The following is a 23565-nucleotide window of genomic DNA, read 5'->3' as shown; positions in this document are numbered from 1 at the left end:
GCAAATCGAAATTAACAGCATATTTAACGACAGCACGCATATACTCTTAACTTAAGTGAGAAACGTAAACACAGAGACCGTTTTGAATTATTTTTGGTGCTTTATTTAGCAGTTACCAGCACAAAATATGCGCAGCCTTTTCTGTCCTTTCGGCAAGATAAATGTATACAATACACCTTTACAAACCAAGCGTTATCAGCTTAAAACCTTTCTTGATAGAAACTCAGTCAACAGAATATTTCTTGAGATATGTTCTAAGTTCTTGTTTTATATTCAAGCGACTTCTCGACTCCGTGCAGTAGTATAGATGGGGCATGGTGCTCCCTTTTTGAGGGCGCTCATGCATTGGGGGGACACAACGCGTGTGCATACTGGTTAGTGCATGTATGGCGCAAAATATGCATGACCAAATTTAATTCTGAATTTGCGTGTTGCACGAGCACGTAGTAGTTCAACCTCGTGTCGTGCAGTATGCTCCCACTATTGGAAATGAGGTTGAAATAACATAGGTCCAGGGGACAAGGTTGCTCCCAGTTGTCCCCCAACTCTATCTTCGTAAGCGTTGAGGGGGTATTTGTGCTCGGAATCCAAAAGGCAATGTTGCATTTATTTCATTTTGAATTTGTGACATTCTGTCATTACTCCAAGTATTTTCTGACGTGTATACTATAACATACCCACATAGTCTGGTTCACATAGTCTGGTTCCCAGACCAAAGATTCCGAATATTCTGACAAGAAATTTGTCAGAAATAGTCAGAAACTTTCGGTCTGGTAACCAGACTACATACCCACACTGAAACCAACTCTAGGAATATTTCACGTACAGTAAATATGTACTGAAAATACATTTCACCATGATAGTACCAAAATTACAGGCTCTCAGTACATGCACACACTAACTGCCAAAAATATCTTGTGTGCAGTAAAATATGATATTGAATACATTATACCTCTTGCTTTAAAGCTAACATGGCCCAATTTCATTAATTGCTTACCGATAAACACATTTTTGCAGTTTTAGTAAATTTCAGGAGGCTATGCTCATGAATGCAGAGATAAATACAGTACAGTGGCCCTGAGGGGACATCAAAGACAAACACAATTCCTACGCATGCACAGCACGCACAGAATGGTGAACATTAGCGCATGATTTCTGTGGTTCGCTTTCATGAAATTGAGCCAAGTTGTGCAACTGAGTAAATATATTATACACAGCACTCTCAAGTGTCAACACCAACTTGATACCATAAAATCCTTTTCTTTTCTTTTTTAAAGATGCTGGCACACAAACCTACTTAGAAAAAAACTTGAAAATGATGTTTAAATAATGATCTTTTGCTAAAAGAAATTGGTTATAATTGCCTCAGAAATTGCCTCAGATCACACCACAGCGCGTCTAGAATCCAAAATTTTCCGGGACCCTGAAGCAGTCCCTGGAACCCACTCCGTAAGGGCTTTGCGCTCGCTTTATTTCTGATCAAGCTCCAATGCCAAATTCTCACTCTCTGCTCTCACTCAAAGTTGGCATGTTCATAATCAATATTTTAAGCATTAAAACCGGCAAGAAGAAGGAATCTCATTTTGTTATCTAAAATCGCTTTGAAATTAATTTTTTCTAAGATGCTGAACCTATGAAATTAAACGACACTTGGAAGAAATTTGCTTTCAAAAAATTAAAGATAAGTCTTTCTTGTTAAAAAAGTGGACAAGTACTGTTTTTTTCTCAATAAGTTAGGACACAAATATAGAAATGGTATTTCAGAAGACAGAAAATAAAATCCACAATAATTGTACCAGGATAAAAGATAAAAACTTATTTTTCTTTTGAAAATAAAACAATGAACAAAGAAATTGACCGGAGCGGGGTTTGAACCTGCGACCTCTGGATTGCCGTTCCGGTGCTCTACCAACTGAGCTATCCAGCCCTGTGTTGGGGATATTCACATTAGTCAATGTCTTTGTTCATGCGGCACTAGTCCCAACTACTTTGATTTCAAATACTGAATGAGAATACTCCTGTTTTCTAACTTTAAAAACAATATCGAGCCTTGGCATGTTTTTATAGTTTTCTTTAATAAATAATATTGTACTTTGCTAATTTTTTTTTAGGATAACAAATATATGTAGGATAAATATGTTATACAGCACTTTTCAACTCACAAACCTCAATGGTACTTGGGATGTGATTTGGCGAATACTCTGAAAATTTTGTTTTTTAGAAAATTCCCCCCTGGAATGCTTTTAATGCCCCGCCCCTAAAATTCCCCACCTTCCACATGGAAATTCTTTGTGTTCAACTGACATAAGTGAATGTGTTAAAAAAAAGACATAAATAGGCAAAATGTTTCAATTTCAATAAATACTTCTTTGGTTTCAAAAGTAATTTGAGATGTTCTGTAAGTGAAACTTTTTACTCAAATCAAATGTGGACAGATCTATCTGAAAATAAAATGATTTGCCTGACCCAGCGTTTAAATTCAGTAGTACCATAAAGTTTGTTTGTCCTTTTGCAACTTGCCAAACAAAAACCTTGACAAAATGAAAACAGGTCCTAAAATGTACTTTTTAAATTTTTAAATTGTTAAAATAGACTGGTTTCACAAAAGAAAATATGAAAGAATACTGAAGTCTAGCCTCTGCCAATACATACACTGTAATCTCTATGTTAAGTCTAAAAACAAAGCAATCTTTTAAGATTCAGTTAAAAATGACAACTGCAAACCTCGCATGAGGATAAAAACGGTGATACACTTTTGCCGATATCATACACACATTCATCTGAGTACTTGGTACACTAATGTATCACTATAAATAAAACAAAGTCTGGGTAATTAAATTTTAATATCTTTGTCAACACAAACTAAACAAAACACAAAACAGCGCACAAATTGAACTTAATGAATATATTTTCCAAGAAATAATTGTTTTGGTTTGTGGCAAACGGTTTGGTTTGTGGCAAAACATTTGGCATGTTTGGTTTGTGGTCCCACTTTGTTCGTTTGTTTATTTCTTTTGAATGTTTTTTTTCTGTACATACATATACTACATGTACATACATGTACTGCTCTGTAATGTGCTCAAGAATAAATAAAAAAAGACAAAAAAAAGATACCTTTTACTTCTCAACCACAAAAACCCTGCTTTAAAACCAAAATCCCCCCAAATATTCTGATGGTGAATTTGAGTGCATGGAAAGAATTCCATACACGGACATCGCCAATTTTTCCCTGCAGTGACCTATCAGCCATCAGAAAGCGATAACATCCTAAAAAGTCAAATTTAGCAGGGAAAACTGAAGCATTAACTGAGAAACACTTGGAATTTTTCAGACCAGTCCCATAGGGTTTGTGCACAGGGTGTCAAGTGATGCCCAGGTATGGAACTCTTCCCGAGTGCATTTCTTAAATTACAAGTGCTCAAAATTACTGGATGAAAGTACTTACGTTTTGTGGAATAGAATATATTAATTATTGTGCACTTTTAAATTTTTAATATTATTAGCTGCTCAAATTCTGAAAGTGAAATCATTTTTGGAAAATATGTTTCAATTTCCGAAATTAGTCATGAGTTGGTTGATATATCTTAATATAAATTTTATTTATCTCATTTTTATTTTGGCACCTATCGGCAGTTTGATCATTTTTGTCTTGTGTAACAGCTTAAATGATTTTGATAATTTTACCATTTGTTGAGCCGAATGATTTTCCAGTTCGTACAATAAAATGGATGGAATTTATTAAAAACACTTTTGGAAGAAAAATCTTACGGAATTCATTTGAAAAAAAAAAAAAAAAATTGCACCAGCTAACAAGTTGCGTGAAGGACACTTCACTGGTTCCTAACCACTGTTCACCTTGTAAATAATGAATGAGTACCAGCGAAATGGTCCTTCACTATTGGTGCGTTTTCTTCATTTTGACCGATGAAGGAATTTTTGTGCACAAAGTTTAGAGTGCATTTGCACAGTAGAGTTCAAAACATAACATTGAACAGTTTTAGTACGAATTGGTCAAATTCTTAGCAGAAATATGCATTTCACTTTTGAAGCAAAATCTAGTGACAAAATATTTTTGTTTAGTTACTGAAAAACACATGATGAAAGTTTAAATACTGTTTTTAACCCTTTTCACGTTTTGCAACAAGATTTAAGATTTTCTCAAATTGTGAACACATGATGAAACCTTAAAGACTTATTTTAACCCTTGTTAATTTTTTGAAACGCGCCTGAAGAATTTCTTAAAACGGAAAACTGGACATTCGGAAAAGGAAAATCATTGGCTCGTAATGTTGATATAATTTTATGAGTTTTTTTTTTAATCGAGTTTAGAGGTTACTCGTGCTACCTTTTCTGGATTGAGTTGTGTTCTCGACGTGTTCACGTCGTTTGTCTTTAAGCCTCCGCGATGGGCATTCCTTTGCCCTTCTCCTCGGCGTAGTTGTAGGGCGGGGGAGCGTGGATGGGCGGGGCACCCTGGGAGGTCTGGGGACCGTGGCTGAAAGCCTGGTTGGAGTAGCCCTGGGGCGGGGCCATTGGGTGTGGCTGCTGGACGTAGCCTAGAAAACAAGCGGAAGACATAAAAATAAGATTAATTTGCGAAGTTTAGCACCCTCTGCCTCTCCAGTTCTGAACTTTTTGGTATCAATTCAACATCTGCAACCCTAAGCAACCTTCCTTACTTGCTTTCAAGATTCCAAGTTTATTTTGAGAGAAATAATCCTCGCCCATTTTTCATTTGATGCTGCGTAAATCAACCCACTTTTGTTTGTTCCTGTGCACTGCACGTGAGCTAGCACTATCGCCATCTTCATTTTTGCATATTGTTTCGTCGTCATTGTGCCCCGTAATTTTCCTTTCATATTCGAAACCCTGCCTTCTTTCCAAGACTTTACAGTCGCTTTTCAACATCGTCAAGTATACTGTGTAATGCGAGAGCTTACCCTGTTGTTGAGGCGCGGCCTGTCCGTAGGGCTGGGGGTTGGTCATGATGGTCACGTTGCCCTGGTTGGGTACATAGTGGTGCACCTGCAAGTACAAATGAAATAAAATAAATTAACATAAACTCCCCTTCAGTCAAATCTCAAGGGAACGGATAAACAAATTTAAGGTATTCAGAGTTAAGTCAAGCAAGGTTTCCGATTTTCTACGGTCATGTCATCTACACGTACAAGTGTGTACACGAATGGCTTCCACTCTAACTCGCTATGAAATGGACACGTTATTTCAGACACATTCCTTCTTTTTTCAGCAGCTTGTTATTACTTACCACGGTCTGCTGGCTAGCAATGGTTCCAGAGCCACAGCTACCACGGCAGCAGATGGCAGACGCAATGATGGCCACGACGAACTCCACCAGCGCGACCACACCGCCAATGCTGTCCACAGCGATGCGGCCATAGTACTGAGCAACGACAAGGAGACAGGAGAACATAAATGGTGAGGTACGAGCTCTGTGCACAAGTACCCCCTCAACGGTTACAATAGGAGAGTTGGGGGAGACCATTGGGATAGACAGGCATGCAGCTGCGAATTTAGATAAAAACCGAGGAAATTCCAAACCACACAAGACTTTGTACAGTGTTTATACCTCCGCCCAGGTGATTATATTTTCAGCGGCGTTGGTTTGACTGTGAATAGGATAACTCGAAAAGTCGAGAACGGATTTTCATGTTATTTTTTTTTAGGGGTGGTCCTTTGTAGAAATTTACAAATCGATTAGATTTTAGAAGTGATCCGGAACTGTGTCTGGATGCAGGATTTTTTTGTAAAGGATTTTTCACCCATCATATGGAAAACTTTCACCTGTGTGACCAGCTTTGTGTGCGTGGCACTGACCCGGTGACCCTGTGTGCCTTATCACCCACCTTATCAAACCACACAGGTCAATGGACTAGACCATTTCATACAATGGGGGAGTGGAAAGGTAGACAAACACAGGCATTAACATGTAAACTACAAAATGTTTGTGTTTAAGGATTTGTTTTAGAAACCACGTTTGTGCTTTCTGCTGTGTGTAAAGGCAGGAAATTGCTTCGCCTTGGCAAGGTGTGTGCTCTCTGAGTGCTTTCTAGTTTCAATTTGTATATGGCATTCACGAGAAGTTAAAAAAAACGAAGAAATCTGCGGATCTGAGGAAATCTGCATGCCTGCACAGTTGCTGAAGACGCCTGACGCTAAAAGGTTGTGTTTGTGCAGTTTTAGACAAAAATTAGTTGTGAATAGTTTGCACAAACTAGCGCTTTGAGCAGGTTACCCCCCCCCCCCCATCCCGAAGATGGGTCATCGCAGGTTCCCAAAGACTTACATAGTTGTCGCAGTTTCTTTGGTAGGGTCCATAGATGTTGTATTCGTACCGGCAGTTCTTGTACTCTGTCAGTGCGGCTATGATCAGCATGATCATCATCTGGAACGCGGCAAGAGACGCCAGGATGGACATAACCAGATGACCGACGATCTAGTAACAGAACAGGCCAGGCGACAATTATTTGTACGTAAAAATACATCGGTGACGGGCAAAACCCAATAAATGTACATCTCACGATGAAAATTCAACCCTATAATTAGTTTGATTGTGGTATTTGTTATATCAGATTCGAACCGGCAACCGACCCTGGCAAGCTCAGTGGTCGAGTGGTAAGACATCTGCACTAGTAAGCAGGAGGTCGTGGGTTCAAGTCCCATTTGAGTAAGCTTGTGAATTTTTTCTTGCAAACCCTCGGACAAGACCGAGTATACAGTGTTGATGAACGTAGAGGGTGAAACCGATATTGAATCCAATCGCGGAACTGACGTTCAGAGAATGAAACAGACCTAGCATAATATGTTTGCTTCATGCTAAGCCAGTTTCTCGTTTAAAAAAGGTAAACACATTTTCTTACCACGCAGTTGTTTTGGTTGGCAGCAGATGCGATGCCGAGAATACCGGCCACAACGAAGAACTGAAACAATTTGTTAAAAAAAAAAGAGAAACAAAAGATGTTATCAGGATGCAATAAACAACATTTTCAAGCATTAAAAAACAAAATAATCAAATTATAATGAAATACTGGTCTGTAAGTGAATGACAATCTAAAAGCATCCTGTAAAATCATGGCTCCTGGTGTGCTGAAATTTTCAAGAAAACTGGTATTTTTCCAACAATGGTCGGCGGACCTCCGTTGGAGAAAACTGGCTTTTTTCAAAAATTGCTCCTAATTTTTCATATTTAGTTATTCCGCATTTTCTTCGCAATTGATTACACATCTGTGAAGGTATACAAGCCTGCTTAGATTGATTCTCTGACCTTACAAATCCCCAAAGTCTTTAATTTGCAAGGTCTCATCTTAAGTGGGGTCAGGGAACCAGACAACAAGAACATGGTTGATTTTCTTAGATATCCCAGCATCTCCGAACCCAAAACATGAAACAAGCTAATTCAACCATTTTTCTACAGCACATTAATCCTCCAAATCCATTTGTTTCTGAAAATTGCAGCAAAAGCAAATGTTGTATATTCCATTTAAATCTAAACTTCAGCAATGAGCATTCTCAGGATTTCCAATAATGAGTGATACAATTTTTTAAACTCTATTTCAAGACAGATGTATTATTGTTGATTGACAGTATGATGGGACATCTTTTCAATAAAAAAAAAAAAACGAGTTCCAATTTTCTCACCCCGATTCCACTCCAGATGGGACTAGACACATACGACAGTCTGCACTCCAACACGATGGCCGCGATTCCGATGGCAACCGCCAGAACTCCACACGTCACCTGCGCGTAGCCGGTCTGGCGTGCCGTGGCCCCGCTGTAGTTACTCATGACATTACCGCCTTGCTGGGGCTGGGCATGCACCGTCTGGTAGGTGATGGTTTGCTGCTGCTGTTGTTGGGGCTGGTGGTGGGTGACGACTTGGGTCTGGGCGCCCATGTCCACGGCGTGCAGGGTGGTCATTGTGGCTCTGGGCGGTCACTTGACTCCTCCTACGAAGGATTAATGTTGTGGAAAGAGGGCATAATTTCATCAATTTGCATTTATGAGGATAACAAGGTTAAAAAAAGTTGCATTTTGCAACTGTCAAAACTGGTAAGAATGTCACATTTTCTAAGGTTAACTCTCTTCAAAATGATAAAATTAATCGCAGAGGGTATTAATATTATTATGGTAGCCGCAACACCATTTTCAACAGCCGTAATATTTTTTTTTGATGAATAGGCCTATCATCTCAATTAAGGTCAGTCATTGCAAAAATGTTGAAAAGACGTGAATCTGGGACTGAGAAACATTTCCAATTTTGTTAGGAAATACTTAGAAAATTGTCTTGACTCTCCATAGATTTTGTACACAACTGCTGAAGTGGGGTCAGGATGCAATATTCTTTCAGCCATGTCAGCCAAAGATCCTAACGTGAAAACTACTACGTAAATAGTATTATTAATATAACATCTGCCATCTGGGAACCAGACCCTTGCGTAGTCCGAGTAACTAACTAGGACTAACTAGGAGTAGGACTCTAGTCTCTACGAATCACTTTTTTTAACATTTGGACATGGTCGGGCGCGGGCAAAGACTATCGCCCGACCATGTCCAAATGTTAAAAAAAGCAATTCGTAGAGTTCTAGTTAGTTACTCAGACTTACCGTTGTGTAGTTCGAGTACAATTGAAAATCGCGTTACGGCTGCCATGACAATAGCCACTGCCATTGACTGCCATGACTATTGACTGCGTTGATTCTAACAATAATGTCTAAGGATGTGTCCAAAAGGGGCTTCCAGAGTTACGGCCAAGTCTAGCACGTCCCCGCATATTTTCGATGGGCGTAGACCTAGACCTAGCTCTAGCTTGCTAGCTCTAGCTGATTAGGATGCAGCAATATGATATAGGGCTTTCATCACAAAACGCACACACAACCATGGCGCGGGGCGACTTGACAAAATCTCGGCAGCACGTAAACACCGCCGAATTGAATTTTGAAGCCTCCAATTCCAAATTAATCACCAAAATTACGATCGCCCGAATCTAAAGATATCAAAAAGTAACTCTAGGATATTTTGATTCCCATACTTACCGATCAGATTGCTTACACAAGTCAACTTTTAGATGAAAATTGTATTTTAAAAGCTAGATTTCTGCTCGTAAACAACTGACCGCGATATCTCGCGTCGTCACTTATTGAAAACTGGTACTTTGCACGTACACGCGTACAGTATATGTGATTTCGGAAAACCAGCGTTGAAAATTGATAGGTTGACGTCATCTCCGAATAATCCCGCTTACATTACAATACATTTTGCAAGAAAAACATGTTATTCTTCATTTTTTTAAATCCTAAATTTTCAGGTTCTTTAATCTTTCGTAAGATCTTCATCCAGCGTGATGAAATATGCAGTTTGATGAAAGCATGAAGCTATAAAAAGTGTCTACGCCCATGCCGTAAATAAACCTTTAGGGGGATTCCCCACCTCCCCCCCAAAAAGTACAATAGTGGGCGTACGCTTATTAAGGCAGGGTGCAGGGCGGGGCAGGGCGGGGCAGGGTCAGACAGGGAGGGGCATTGTCTCAAATTATTGCATTGTCCCCCTCATCAAAAACACAATTTAATTAATGTAATTAAATTAAATTTAACTTAAAGGCATTTACATGCGACACTTCAAAACATTAACACAAACTCGAACAATGAAATCTACTCTGGTAATAAGCTTCAGTTTTTATTGTCATTTTCTTCCTATTCTACAGCGAAGTGTGGATATTTCTCCCTTTAATATGGAATATGATAATATATATTTTTCTCCTCAGGTAAAGTGCTGTTTAGTAAAATTTTTAATTCTATGTCGTATATTGATACAGTCATTATTTTCATAAAGCAAAGTTACTGCTCAAGGGATTACTTTTGTGGGAACTTAAAATGCCAAATTACAAAAAATAAATCATAACAAATGTTATGAATTTTGTTTATGTTTGTAACTAAAGGAGACAATCTAAGCCAAAATCAACATATGCTTCTCATTAGCAAATTCTGGGAGGTCAAAATAATTTTAAGGTTCATTCTTATTCCTGCATGCTTAAAAGACAGACTGATTTTTCACAAATAAGGCCAAGTTTAAAAAAAAAACCCAGTTTCTCCCTCCTGCCCGCTTCCTTTTCTTCCCAGCAAATTTGCGGCTGTGTAGAAATGGCTCCTTTGAACACAATTGTGTATCAGCAAAAGAGTCCATCAGCAAAAGAATCCATCTGCCATTTTGGAAACTCTTCCATCCTGTGAAAAAAATCCTGCCTCCTTTTTTTTTTCAAAAAGCCCATACGAGAAACTGGTTTTTTTTTTTACTCTGCCTTAGTTACAGAGTAGCATGCACAGAAGCCCAAACACCCAGCTAACCTGTGAAACATGCAACTATATGCACACAATTTTTTTTCCCGACATAGCAACAACATTTTTTTGCCCCAAATGGAATTATAGCCTCTAGTAAAAGACTGGTCTTAAAAAGCTGACTCATACATATGTTAATGCAATGCTTCACAGCAAACAGTTTCTAACTTTTCAGTTTGCACTAATCAGGTTTTCCCATCTTTGGATGTCTCGCCTGTTTAATGTCTCTTATACTCTCTCCCTTAGCTTTGCCAGCTGGTGGAACAAATCTGACAGAACCATTGTCATAGGTCTCTGAAGCCTACCCACACATAATTAATACAGGAAACAGTCTCTAGTTTTTCAGTTACCGGTAATAAGTAACCAATCACATTTTCCCATCTGTGGATGTCTCACCCGTTTCATGTCTCTTATTCTCTCTCCCTATCTTTGCCAGCTGGTGGAACAAATCCGATAGAACCATTGCCATAGGTCTCTGAAGCCTACCCACACATATTTAATACAGGAAACAGTCTCTAGTTTTTCAGTTAATAAGTAACCTGTTTTCCCATCTGTGGATGTCTCACCCGTTTCATGTCTCTTTCTTTGCTGGCTGACTGAGCAAATATACATTATAACCATTATGATACAGCGAAAAGTATCTAATTTTCCAGTTTCACTCATCCTTGGCTGTTTCAATTATTTCATGTCTTTTCTCTTCTTTCCCTAAGACCATCTTTGCCAGCTGATGGAACAAATTAGACGGAAAATATGCCATAGGTCTCTCAAGCCTACCCACATATATTTGATACAGCAAACAGTCTCCAGTTTTTCGGTTTAAGTGACCAATCACAGTTTCATGTCTCGCCCGTTTCATGTCTCTTTCCTTCCCTCGGATCATGCCAGCTGGTGGAGCAAACATGCCTACATTGACATGTACAAATCCTTTAATACAGCAAACAGTCTCCAACTTCCCAGTTTTCCTCCAATCACGTCTTCCCATCCTTGGATGTCCCGCCCGTTTCATGTCTCTTCTCTTCCCTCCCCCGGATCATCTCGGCCAGCTGGTCCTTCCACTCCTTGTCGCCTTGCGCCCTCGCCCAGGGCGGTATGGCAGTCCCCGGCAGCGAGAAACCAGCCATGGCTTTCTGGATTTCGTCGTCCGCAGCCATGACCTGTCGGCGCGTCTCGAGAGTTTTGGAGGTGTCTGCGAATGAGACGACGGTGGACGGATCTTGGGTTGGTGGCTGAGTAGGGAGAAGCTTGGCTAAGTGGGTTGGAAGTTCAGGCTGCTGTTGTTGCTGCTGACTGCTTGGGGCTGCACCATGAGCTTCTTCATCCATAGCCTGCAAGCGAATATGAACAACGAAATCAAACACTGATCTCTGCAAGGACTTCAAACGAAAATCAGCAGCACTCTAACTTGTGCAATGATTTAATATGGATTTAAATACTTTCAAGGATTGAAAAATAGCCCAAGTTGAACCACTCCTCTGTTGTGTACACACGACGGAACGCAATGTGAAGACGTAATGAAGATGCTATGTCAGTTGTAATGTAATGTGAAGACATTGTCCAACCTGGGCTAATTGAAAGGAAGAAACACGTACACCCATCCTTGTATTTCTCAGTATGCTCCAGAATTGGTCTCCCAATTAATAAAGACCAAATTTGTAATACACTGATTAGCCCAAACCCTCAATTCTACAAAATCCTTCGAATCTCTTGTACTTTTGAAAGATTTCAAATATCATTCAAACTTCCAGTTGGATTTCTATGAATTTGAGAGGATTGGGGACTTGGGTTTGATCTTCCATTTTGATGGGTTTTAAAAGATTTGGGAAGGTTTTGCTGCTTGAAAGGAATAGGATTAGGATAACCACCCTAAATCCTTCAATCTCAAAGGAGGATTTTGAAGGATTTTGGAGGGTAAAGATTAATCAACCAAATCTTTCCAATTCCCAAGAGGGTTTTTTATTTGCTGGACTTGAGATGGAGTTAATCCTTCAAAACGTCCCAAATTTCTGATGGATTTTGACAGAATTTTGAAGGTTCAAGTCACCACATCTCTTGAAAACGTAGTATTTATCCCTGACGAAATTCATAGTGCTTTTCGTCTTTTCCACAGCTGAAGATATTCACCTCAATATCAGCATGGTCGATTTCCTGATCAGCGTCCGGTAACAGCATGTATCCATCTCCACCTGGCCCCGCTCCTCCATCATCGACATCATCATCACTGTCCTCCTCCTCGTTGCTATCGTCTCCCATGGCAATCACCATCTGGGGCATCGGCAGGTCCTGCTCTGCCGACGAGCCGTCGTTGTCTGGGTCTTCCTCGACGTCTTGCATATTTTTTCCCCGATCGGGTCCCATGCTCGGAATGTGCTTGTCAATGTCAGACATCTACTTGCATTTCTACTCTATCCTAAGCACAGAGTTGATGGGTGCTTTTTTATGCTCGCAATCCAAAAGACTTGCATGAGGTGTTCCACAGTCAATTCTAAAGAAACGACAAGACAGTTATTAACAAGGCAAATTCGCATTCATTGACTTAATAACCAACTTCAAAAAGAAAATGGAAAATAACTTGACACGCAAACACACAAATGTTTGGGCAAAACAAGTCGAATGCTTATTAAAGACATTTCAGATTTTTCAAATACTTTTGAACTTGCAAGTTGCAATTGCATGACTTTAAAAAAGTAGAATAATACCACAAAGTTTGACAGATTTTATTTAACACACAGTAACGATAGTTAAATATGAAAACAAGATGTTACAAAGTTAAATAGGCAATTAAAAGTTATAATAATAAGAAAAAAATAAGAAAGTTAAGAACGTTACAAACGGGTAACAAGTTGTAAAACAATATGTCGGAAATACATGCTTTACGAATCACTCTCGTGCTTCGCGAGACGGCAAGAATAGATACGTACTGCGGTCAAAACGCCCTACCAAACTTCATAGAAATAAATGTTTGTTTTGTTTAACTGTTTCGAAGACTAAATCGGTAATGAAGACAAACATATACCTATGGCTAACTTACCATACGATCTGCTCAAACGCCATGCGAAACTGCACGTTCTCGGTTCTGTTCCGCCCGGCCCTCGAACAAAATTACAATTACCTCAGTCTTGTTCCTGACGCGTCGACCCGCCGCAGTGCTTTTCACTCTGGAACGTGTAAACCAGACTACCGTGCCGTGTTTTGCTTTTGAAATCTTTTTTGACGTGTAGTCCAAGTGAAATGATAAAAGCCATAATCATCTCTGAGAAAAAAAATCAAATTACCCAAAGTTTGATTACATATTTTAAAAATGGTATTTTTTATTATAGAATTAGTCAGGAATTAAGAAATACCTCGTCAAGAATTTGGAGGGGAAAAACACCAACTATTCGAACAAAAAGAAAGCTCAGGAGCTGTAAGAAAAGGGGCGGAGGTCACGTGGTGGTCAGATGAAAATGAAGATGCGGTTGAGACAGCATCACCTGATCTTGCGGATGTTGTCATTGTTTACTGCCATGGGTTGATGTTTGGAGAAAAAAATGAAAGTGAAGACAGGAGCAATGTGATGACAGCATTTCTTGGGAAATTTCCTGCTTAATGAGGTAATATTATTAGTTGATTGATTTTTTTGGCATATTTTAGTTTTTGAGCTTGATGATGACTTGTCAGATTGTTCAACTGAGATGCTTACGTTTTTTTTTTACATCATCATCGTCATCATCTATACTATTAGGCCACTAAATCATGGTAATATTAGTGTGGAATTTGTTAGAATAAATATGAGAATCAGAACTTAACAAGCGAGCAAGTATAACTAGTAAAGTATAAGAAACAGGAAAAAAATCATGAAACTAAGACTTAGGCATGATTAAGTCAAAGATAATAAATCAAATACAAAACAAAAATTTGCAGTTTTGACTAAATTCGTTTCCCATCCTTATGGGCGGAGATATCAGAAGATGGGGGGTTGTGAGGGATGCGCAAAGCACCCCCACTGACAAAAATCAATTTTCAAGTATTTAGTAAGTGAAAAATTCGTTCTGCATCTGTTGATGAAGTTGCCCAATTATCCTGACCATATTTTCCCAATTCTAATCCATCAGATTATAATTATAAAAGCAAAGGTTCGGCCATGAGCTATCACCGGACTCCTCAAACCTCCAACCTATCCCAGGAGACTTGGCACAAGGCCAAACACGAGCTCAACGAAGACCTATCCACCTTAGATGCCTCCATCCAAGCCGTCCGCGATCTGGTCATCACGCGGCCGGATGTCCGCTTCCTCCGCACGGACAACGAGTTCATCGTCCGCTTCTTGCGCGCCAAGAAATTCGACACCTTCGAGGCTTTTAAAGTCCTAGCCCGATACTTTGAAATCCGCAGGAAAAAAGCCCCACTTCTGGCGAACATTTCGGCGGAGGATGCCAACATTCGTGAAGCTTTGCTCGGAGGCTTCCCGGCTGTCTTGGAAAACTTGGACCCCTTCGGTCGCCGAATTGTGGTCTTTTTTGTGGCAAACTGGGAGGAATGGTTGTTCAGCTACTTGCACATTTTGCAAGCGTTGGTGCTGAGTTTGGAGTTTATGTTGGAAGATGAGGAAACCCAAGTCAACGGGTTCAACGTCATCATTGACTGGACAGGGGTGACCTTCAAACAAGCGTCAAATCTCAACCCGACCACGATGAAACTTACAATTGAGATATTCCAGGTGAATTGTCATTCGACAGTGAATGTAGTATACATAGACTAGTAGTCTTTTTATACACCTACCCTCCCTCTCTCCCATGCCCCTCCCCTATGCCCCTCCTCCCTCCCCCTGCCCCTCCCGCATGCCTCTCAACCCCCACCTGCCTAATGGACCATTCCGGATTCCCCTGGTCTTATATGATGTAAAATTCCCTTGAGGGTAATATATACAACATTTGCAAACATCAAAAAACAAAAATACCCAAATTATTATGAAATACCCTACCTGTGTAAGTTAATAGTCTCAAGCATCCTGTGAAATCATGGCACCTGGTGTGCTGTCATTTACAAGAAAAGTGGAATTTTCTTATCACTTTCCAACGATGGTCAGCCGACCATCGTTGGAAAAACTGACTTTTTCAAATACTGACCAAATTTAGTTAAACTCAGCAATCGGTTACAAGCTTCTATGAACACAAAACTCAAAACAGGTCAGTGTAACTATTTTGGCTATAAAATACTAACCCCCAAATCCATCCATTTCTGAATATAGAGCAAAAGCAAATGTTACATTATCTTCAAACAAATTCATAGAGATGCTCAACATGGACAGTTTTTAGTTAGCACCAAAAAAAAAAGGTGGTTTGCTAGCAAAAACAGATTTACCGGCCAAATGTCCATTAGATGTGCATTGCTCGTGGCTGAATTTTGCTAGACATAAACATTTGCAAAGTATTTAAAGTTGTCTGCTTTAGTAGCTCCATAAAGCTGTGTTAATTTTCCCTTTTATTTCCAGGACTGTTTTCCCGCTCGGCTGGGAGGGCTACACATGATCAACCAGCCGTGGTACATAGAGGGCGCCCTCACCGTCTGCAAACCCTTCCTAAAGGACTCCACGAGACAAAAGGTCCGGAGGAAAAAAAATCGGTGCCACTTCAACAATTTTTTTTTCTCCAGAAGTGATTCTATGGATGAATCCGGGCACATGATCATGTACATGTACACTGATGGGGCCCCCTTCAATGGAGAAACCATTGTGCATGCTATTGTACAAAGCAACTGCCCCGTGACAGATAATCTGAACAATAGCTAGCACAATGCTTTCGCCATTAAAGGGGGCCTTCATGATAGAATTGGCAGCTTGCCAAGATTGGTCTGTATCAGATTCGAACCAGCCAGCTGACTGCAGTGGTCGAGTGGTACGACATCTGCACTAGTAAGCAGGAGGTCGTGGGTTCGAGTCCACCCAAGCGAGTTGAAATTTGTTCCCACAAGCAAGCACTGATTGTACAGTAAATGATTATACAGTACATAACCAAATAATTTGATGTTTTTCTTTATTCCTTTGAAAAATGTTTTTTTTCTAAAACTGACAAATTTTTCAACCAATTTTTGTTTTGTTTAGATCTATCTCCATGGTAACAACCTCTCCACCCTACACGCCAAGATCCACAAGGAAATGCTGCCGTCCGAACTGGGCGGGACCAACCCGCCATACAATCACTTCTCCTGGGCCAAGAAGCTGATTGGCTGCAACTTCAAGCCTAATTTGCATAACACTGCCCCGGTGCACCATGGGAACGACCAGTTAGATGATGACTTGAAAAGGTAGGCAGATACAAATTTGTTGTCAAGTTTTTGCGCTAATTGACAGTGTGGCCAGGTTCACTAAATGTTGTGATCATTTGTACATATTTTGTTTAACGAAAGAGAAAAACAAAATGCACATTTTAGATATTTTTTTTAAGACAGCATTGCACATTTTCGTATTTATAGTTGTGCAGCAGGGAAAAAAAACCCAAAATGAAGAAAAGGCTACATTTTGCAGGACTAAACAAAAAGGTGAAATTCAACAAATTTTGTCAAAACTGGTGTTTTCTTTTACATTAAAGTATTGCCATAAAGTGGAGATGTTTAACGATGGAATTGAAGGAAAAATCACAATATTGTTTTCCTTTCAAAAAACTACCCGGAAAACAGAAAAACACACGAATAAAAATTAACTACAAAAACAAACAAAAGATTGTGCTATAAATTCAGGAACCCATAAATCGAAAAAGAGTCTTAAAAAAATTCTGCAAACAAACAGAATTTTGCAACGAGAATGATGGCAAGTAATTAACCTATACTTTCCCTTGTTGGTGTTGGCAGGTTTAGTCTCTCCTCAAGCAGCAAGTCTAACGTTGCTACACTAGAAGTGAGCAGTACGGAACAGAAGCAGGCTGAAAACAGGCCACTCATCTCACTGGAATAATGGTTTAACACATTAGCAGCTGTACTTATATTGTATTACATTGTATTACATTGTATAACATTGTATTTACATTGCATTACATTGTATTACATTGTATTACATTGTATTACATTGTATTACATTGTATTATGTTGTATTACATTTGTACATTGTATTTATTCTCTGATGAATCCATAAAACCAAAGAGTGCTCGAGCAGTTTCAGGCGGTACAGGGAGAAACAGGCAGGGCGGTTTGGGGTAGTACAGGGAGAAACAGGCAGGGTGGTTTGGGGCAGTACAGGGAGTAACAGGCAGGGTGGTTTGGGGCAGTACAGGGAGTAACAGGCAGGGTGGTTTGGGGCAGTACAGGGAGTAACAGGCAGGGTGGTTTGGGGCAGTACAGGGAGTAACAGGCAGGGTGGTTTGGGGCAGTACAGGGAGTAACAGGCAGGGTGGTTTAGGGCAGTACAGGGAGTAACAGGCAGGGCAGTTTGGGGCAGTACAGGGAGTAACAGGCAGGGTGGTTTGGGGCAGTAAGTAACAGGCAGGGCGGTTTGGGGCAGTGCAAGGAGTAACAGGCAGGGTGGTTTGGGGCAGTAAAGGGAGTAACAGGCAGGGCAGTTTCGTGCGGCTCAGGGACTTGGGGTTTATAATTAGCCTTAGCTTTAAGCCACATAACTAGGATCATTTCTTTGTATTTATCCAAAAAGTAATCTACAAAATTATCAAAAAGCTAACTTGGATTAAAGATCACACTGGTACTAAACACCCCGTGAAATTATTCCGTCTGGCTTGCTGTCATTTAGAAGAAATCAAGAAATGTAGGTGATTTCCAATGATCAGTCAATCGACTCATTTTTAAGAGTATTTTTAATAAAGAGTTTGTTCTAAAGCCGGAACTGTTTTATGATCTGGAGTTGTGCATGTTTTTTTTCCCACTGTTTTCTCGGTGTTTGTATTGAAAACTGTAAAACCCACCGTATTTAAAATGCTTACAATTTAATACCCTGTAGAGAGCACTCGTACAGTGGCAATAAAATGATATGATCATTTTTTTAACCATACAAAAAAAATGAGTGGATGCCATTATAAAAATACATTTCTATTTTCCCGAGGTGTTTAAGAATTTAAGACGTGTTTAAATCCCATTGAGTATAATAGCTAGCGCAGTAAGAAAAAAAAAACCCATTAATTAATCTTTCATTGACGTGGACCAAAATTAATTAGTAATCCCTCTGAAATATTAATAACACAGTGTTTGAAATTGTATGTGCATGGAACATGTAAGAAATATCAAAACTAATTTAAGACAATCAGTAATTAGTATTTATTTATTTGTACATGTGCCAGCATGTTAGCTATACAATGTACACAAAATATTTGTAACATTTTGTGAGTTTTGTGATTGTTTATTAAATGAACAAGAATTTGTTTGTAAAATTCCTGACTGGAATAGCTAGCTTCCCACCAAAGACGTTTAAAGCACTTATACCACACATTGCCCAATTTACTTTTCGTATCTATATTTGTACCTAATTGGTTTATCGTGTGCAATATATTTATCTGTGTAGTACATGTATATTGTATGGATTTTGTGCAATAATTTTAACAAATTTGCAGTTCATTTTTTGAATGACACATTTAAGGCATTTAAAAGTACAGTAAACCAAGTTGTGTAAATTGTTAATTACTTTCAGCTAAAGAGTATCTACATAACACAAAATAATAACCACACATGTATTTGGTGTATTTGATTATTGAGGAAGCCTAGTATGAAGATATGTTACATGTGGATTTGTGCAATATTGTTTCACAAAGTATTTAAATATTTATAATGAAACCAAAGTCGACCAATCCAAACAATAAAACAGAAAAAATTCTACTTCTGTGTTAAGCAATCTTTGCTTTTATTTCAAGTAAAAGACCGATTTACGTAAACTTTTCTAGAAAATCGTAACTGCAGGTTATGTATTTTTGGTTGAGCTATGTGGGTCCGTAAATTTAGGGTTAAAGTGTTCATTTTTGTTCTGGCCCCATTACCTCTGTACTTCGTAATTCAACATACAAGTATCATTAAAATGACATCGAACTAATTGTTATTTACTGGGTAGGTTGTTTGCTTCTCATGATCACTCTTGGAGGAAGAATGCATTAAGGGATCCAGAATTACAACAATCGGATGTTGGATGTAACGGGGACAGGAAAAATGTTGACTCTGAATTAATAGAATGACCTTTAAACAGTACAGTTGACAAAGTGGAATTACTCGACCCTAAATTCCAGGGTTTTTTTTTATCAGAACCCTTCCTGAATCCTACAAAATCCACCAAGTGCACACTCTTAATGTACCTACCAAGTTTCAAGAGGCCTTAAGTCCCATGTAAAGCAATAGTGGCTGGGTTCTACCTTCCTCAATCCTACAAAATCCTCCACTGTGCAGGAACCCAATGGCACACTCTTTGTACCTACCAAGTTTGAAGTATTACATCAAACCCCATGCAAAGTAATAGTGCCTGGGCTCTACCTTCCTCAATCCTACAAAATCTTCCACTGTGCAGGAACCCAATGGCACACTTCTTTTTGTACCTACAAGTTTCAAGGGGCATCGAGCCCCAGGTATGGAATAGTGGCTGGACACAACCTGCCTCAATCCTACAAAATCCTATATAGGATTTTTAAGGATCTGGGAGGGTGAGGGTTGACGAAATCCTTTCAAACTCCAGTGATATGCGCAACAGCCTAAGGCACTATGTATTAAAGCTTTTTGTGCAACACTTACAAAATTTGTCTCAAAAATAAAGGCCTAAATGTACATACATGTATATAGTTACTTTACATGCACAGTACTTTGAGAAAATGTTACGTTCGACAATTTCATTTGGAACACGTAGTTGATCATGATGCATGCTGTGTAGAAAGACAACAGCTTAATACAAGAAATTTCCACACATGAGCTTTTTTCTATTTTTCTTCGCAAAAGTCCTGGTTTTGATGCAAAACGAAAGAGAAATATTGACATTGAGACACGTTTTGAAATTAAGAAACAACTCATTGTGCAGTCCACAATTCAGTTCATTGAAAACCACATCTGTTTAGTGTATCAATAAAAATAAATATAATAATAATAATAATAAAACACAATTTCTGAATACCAGAATTGGATGCGAATAATAAAACAGAAATGAAGTTACAGTGTATTGTTCAATATGGTTAAGTTAAAACATCAAACCATTACCCCTACATATCATGTAAATATGCCCAAGACAAGTGTTACGATCCACGTCAAATTTTGGTTAACAGCGAAACAAGTACTGCACCTAAAGAATACATTTCTCCATTAAAACTTTTATAATTAGTTATACATACATGTACATGTACAAGTACATGAATCGAAAGTCACATAGGATATGTGGACAAAACAACCGACTATTGTTGAATGACACATAACTAGAGATGACAGTACATTTCGCTAAAAACAGACATCTGCATTTGATCTGCATATAAAAAAAGTGTTGTTAGGCCAAAAACAAAAAAATATTCGGTCTCTGGTCAGACCAAAGTTCCGGAATTGACGTGGCCACGCGGCTTTTTTTTTTTCTCCAAGCTTGGATTGTACAGACAAGGTGGGGTACTATTTTGCTTTTTGGTGTCCTCATGTACATTGGTGTCCTCCATAATTTGCCTTGGTGCTTTCGATCATTTGCCTTGGTGCAATTTCCCATTCCTTGGTGCTCTGTGGAAAAAAAAAGATTGAGGAGGTGCGGAAATAGAGGGCGCTGTTGGAGCTACCGCGGAACATTTTGAAAAAAAAAAGATCGACGCGCATGATTAAAATCGACGCGCGCACTGACCAGAGACCGACTTATTTTTTTCTTTGGCCTGAGTACTTAATTCAAAAGATGCACATTATGTCATGACAAGTTAAAAAATAACATTTTTATTTTGCAAAGTCAGTGGGAATACATACGTCATGTAATTTATGGAAAGAATCATGTATCCTGACGCCACTTTTTCACCATATATTAACTCAATGAAGGTCATTCATTGCAAAAAATGTTGAAAAGACATGAATCTGGGACTGAGAAACATTAGCTTTGTTAGAAAATACTTTGAAAATGTTCTTGACTCATCATAGACTTTGTACACTACCAACAAAGTGGTGTCTGGATACTACATTCGTTCCTAATTTAAAACTAATATTTCCAAAACAAGTTAAAAAACAATTATAATTCCTTCACAAACTAAAATCCTTTCTGAACACATACAAAAAATACAAAACATACTGCAGCCTAAACCGATACAAACATTGCACATAATCTTCTAAACGTAACTTTAAAATGAATAATTACAAAACCACAAATTTATATTCAACCCAATCCAATTTAATCTCATCCTACATCCCATATTAATAATGAAATTGTTCCTCTCATCCACGTAATGAAATTATGTTTTTTTTAATTTTTTTTATTTACCTTTGAAAACGGAATTACCCATTTTTATTAAGCTTGCAACAAAAGTATATTCAACTTTAAATGTACATACATGTATTGTTTACACAACTGGTGTACTTTGAAAACTTGTTTCATTTTGTTCGTGAAAATATTTTCAAAAATATGTTTATAATATTTTAGTAATTGTTCCTATTACTATTAATGTATGTATTTTTGTACATATTCGAAAGCACAAAACGCAATACAAAGATTACACCTTCAATTGTTGATATAAACTGTTATTTTTGGTGATTTTATGAATATTTACAGTGTTAGTGACTAAATGCTTTTTATCCAGCAATTTTTGAACACATATTGCTTTTGCTCAGTTTTAATGACCGACGATTTTTTTTTTTTTTCATTTTTGAACCGTTTTACTGCAAAGTAGCCGAAAGCATCTTTAGTACTTTTCTACATTTGGTACATTCCAGCAATTTAACAACATAATTTCTTTCTTGCCACTTTACCCCTTATTTGTTTTTGTGTAAACACATTTTGTGCACATTTGACACTAATGGTTTATTATAGCAATTACTTTACTGTTAAATTACAGAACTGAAATCGAGTGCATCACATGTCCATCACATGTCCATCACATGTCCATCACATGTCCATCACATGTCCATCACATGTCCATTACATGTCCTTTACATGTCATTCACATGCAAATCACATGTCCATCACGTGTCCATCACATGTCAATCACATGCAAATCACATGTCAATCACATGTCAATCACATGCAAATCAGTGACTTGGGATGGGGGAGGACTTGTTATTGACATGTGATGCACTCAACTAAAAAATAACTGTTTTTGTTGCACTTACATGTAGTTTATACCATTGAATTTCAACATATACAAATATTTAGTACAAAATGGTGGTGAATTCATTGAAGTTTTTGCCTTCCACTAGAGCTTATTTAGCACTACTGGCAAAAATTGTGGCACATTTTTTGTTTGCTTACCCTAAAAACACAAGAAGAATGGATCACGTGTTTAATGAAATTTCCAGCTTTGTTTAAGGCAAATTTGTTCAAAGCTTCAACGCAGAAAACACACTGAATAATTCTTTTCACATTGTTATTGCCCCACACACTTTCTTTTTCACACTGAAATCTACAGGCACTGGTGCGCACTCAGGCTTGTGAGATAATATTCACAAAAATAAATACATTTTGTGTCAATTGCCACAAAATGTGATCATAAATGCAAAAAAAATACAGCATTTATATACAGAATAGATTCTTCACAGCAAAATAGTTTTCGACTTTTTTAATATATCAACGTCTCAATGCAATTTGATCTCTGCCTTCGCATGTTGCACAAAAAATAATCGGCATTTGATAAGAAATTTTGACATTGAAAAATGTGGGCAAAATACAGGAGGCTGCTTTTCAGCATTTTTTTTAGCTGCTGAAGCTAAAAAAAACCCCAAAACACGGTTTTCTGACACAACATATCAAAGCAGCTGTGGCAAAAATGTGTATCACAACAGCATTAGCCAGTTGCTATAGGGTTCGATCGTACCACGTGACCATCCAATATCCATGTGATGGGCCACCATATTGCAGTAGGCAGCGTTGGTTAGCAACCACTTCTTGCATTGTTAACTACACAGTAGGGCTTATTCTAACGTCAAATAACCGCAAATCTTTGCCTACTTCATGTAACAGTGGCAATGCTGACTTTCTGGTACCCAAGGGTGCGTTCGAGCGTGCTACTTGTGTTAACACGAGAATACTCCTGAGCGCCCGAACGGCAGGAGTACGACCCGCGGGTTAGCAAGAGTATGCTCTCCGTCACACCGGGAGTATACT

At 38.6% G+C, this 23565-nt stretch overlaps 3 protein-coding genes across 3 annotated transcripts; 1 reads left to right on the top strand and 2 right to left on the bottom strand.

The window, feature by feature from the left end:
- Positions 1-3797: 3797 nt before the first annotated feature.
- On the bottom strand, positions 3798-9172 carry LOC119724902. Its single transcript, XM_038196202.1, has 7 exons — positions 9051-9172; positions 7657-7964; positions 6879-6938; positions 6305-6454; positions 5267-5401; positions 4941-5025; positions 3798-4556 (listed from the first exon to the last, which is right to left on the bottom strand). Exons 2-7 carry the CDS (start codon positions 7933-7935, stop codon positions 4393-4395), a joined length of 873 nt encoding a protein of 290 aa, XP_038052130.1. The 5' UTR covers positions 7936-7964; positions 9051-9172; the 3' UTR covers positions 3798-4392.
- Positions 9173-10547: 1375 nt separating this feature from the next.
- Positions 10548-13494, bottom strand: LOC119724901 (male-enhanced antigen 1-like). Its single transcript, XM_038196201.1, has 3 exons — positions 13378-13494; positions 12471-12831; positions 10548-11674 (listed from the first exon to the last, which is right to left on the bottom strand). Exons 2-3 carry the CDS (start codon positions 12732-12734, stop codon positions 11318-11320), a joined length of 621 nt encoding a protein of 206 aa, XP_038052129.1. The 5' UTR covers positions 12735-12831; positions 13378-13494; the 3' UTR covers positions 10548-11317.
- Positions 13495-13725: 231 nt separating this feature from the next.
- LOC119724899 (clavesin-2-like) lies at positions 13726-17357 on the top strand. The gene is made up of 5 exons (XM_038196200.1): positions 13726-13939; positions 14447-15045; positions 15820-15930; positions 16429-16631; positions 17175-17357. Exons 2-5 carry the CDS (start codon positions 14470-14472, stop codon positions 17275-17277), a joined length of 993 nt encoding a protein of 330 aa, XP_038052128.1. The 5' UTR covers positions 13726-13939; positions 14447-14469; the 3' UTR covers positions 17278-17357.
- Positions 17358-23565: the final 6208 nt, after the last annotated feature.

The sequence above is a fragment of the Patiria miniata genome, unplaced genomic scaffold (assembly GCF_015706575.1).
Source record: "Patiria miniata isolate m_02_andy unplaced genomic scaffold, ASM1570657v1 HiC_scaffold_18, whole genome shotgun sequence".
NCBI lineage: Eukaryota > Metazoa > Echinodermata > Asteroidea > Valvatida > Asterinidae > Patiria > Patiria miniata.
This window is presented reverse-complemented; position numbering and strand designations above follow the sequence as displayed.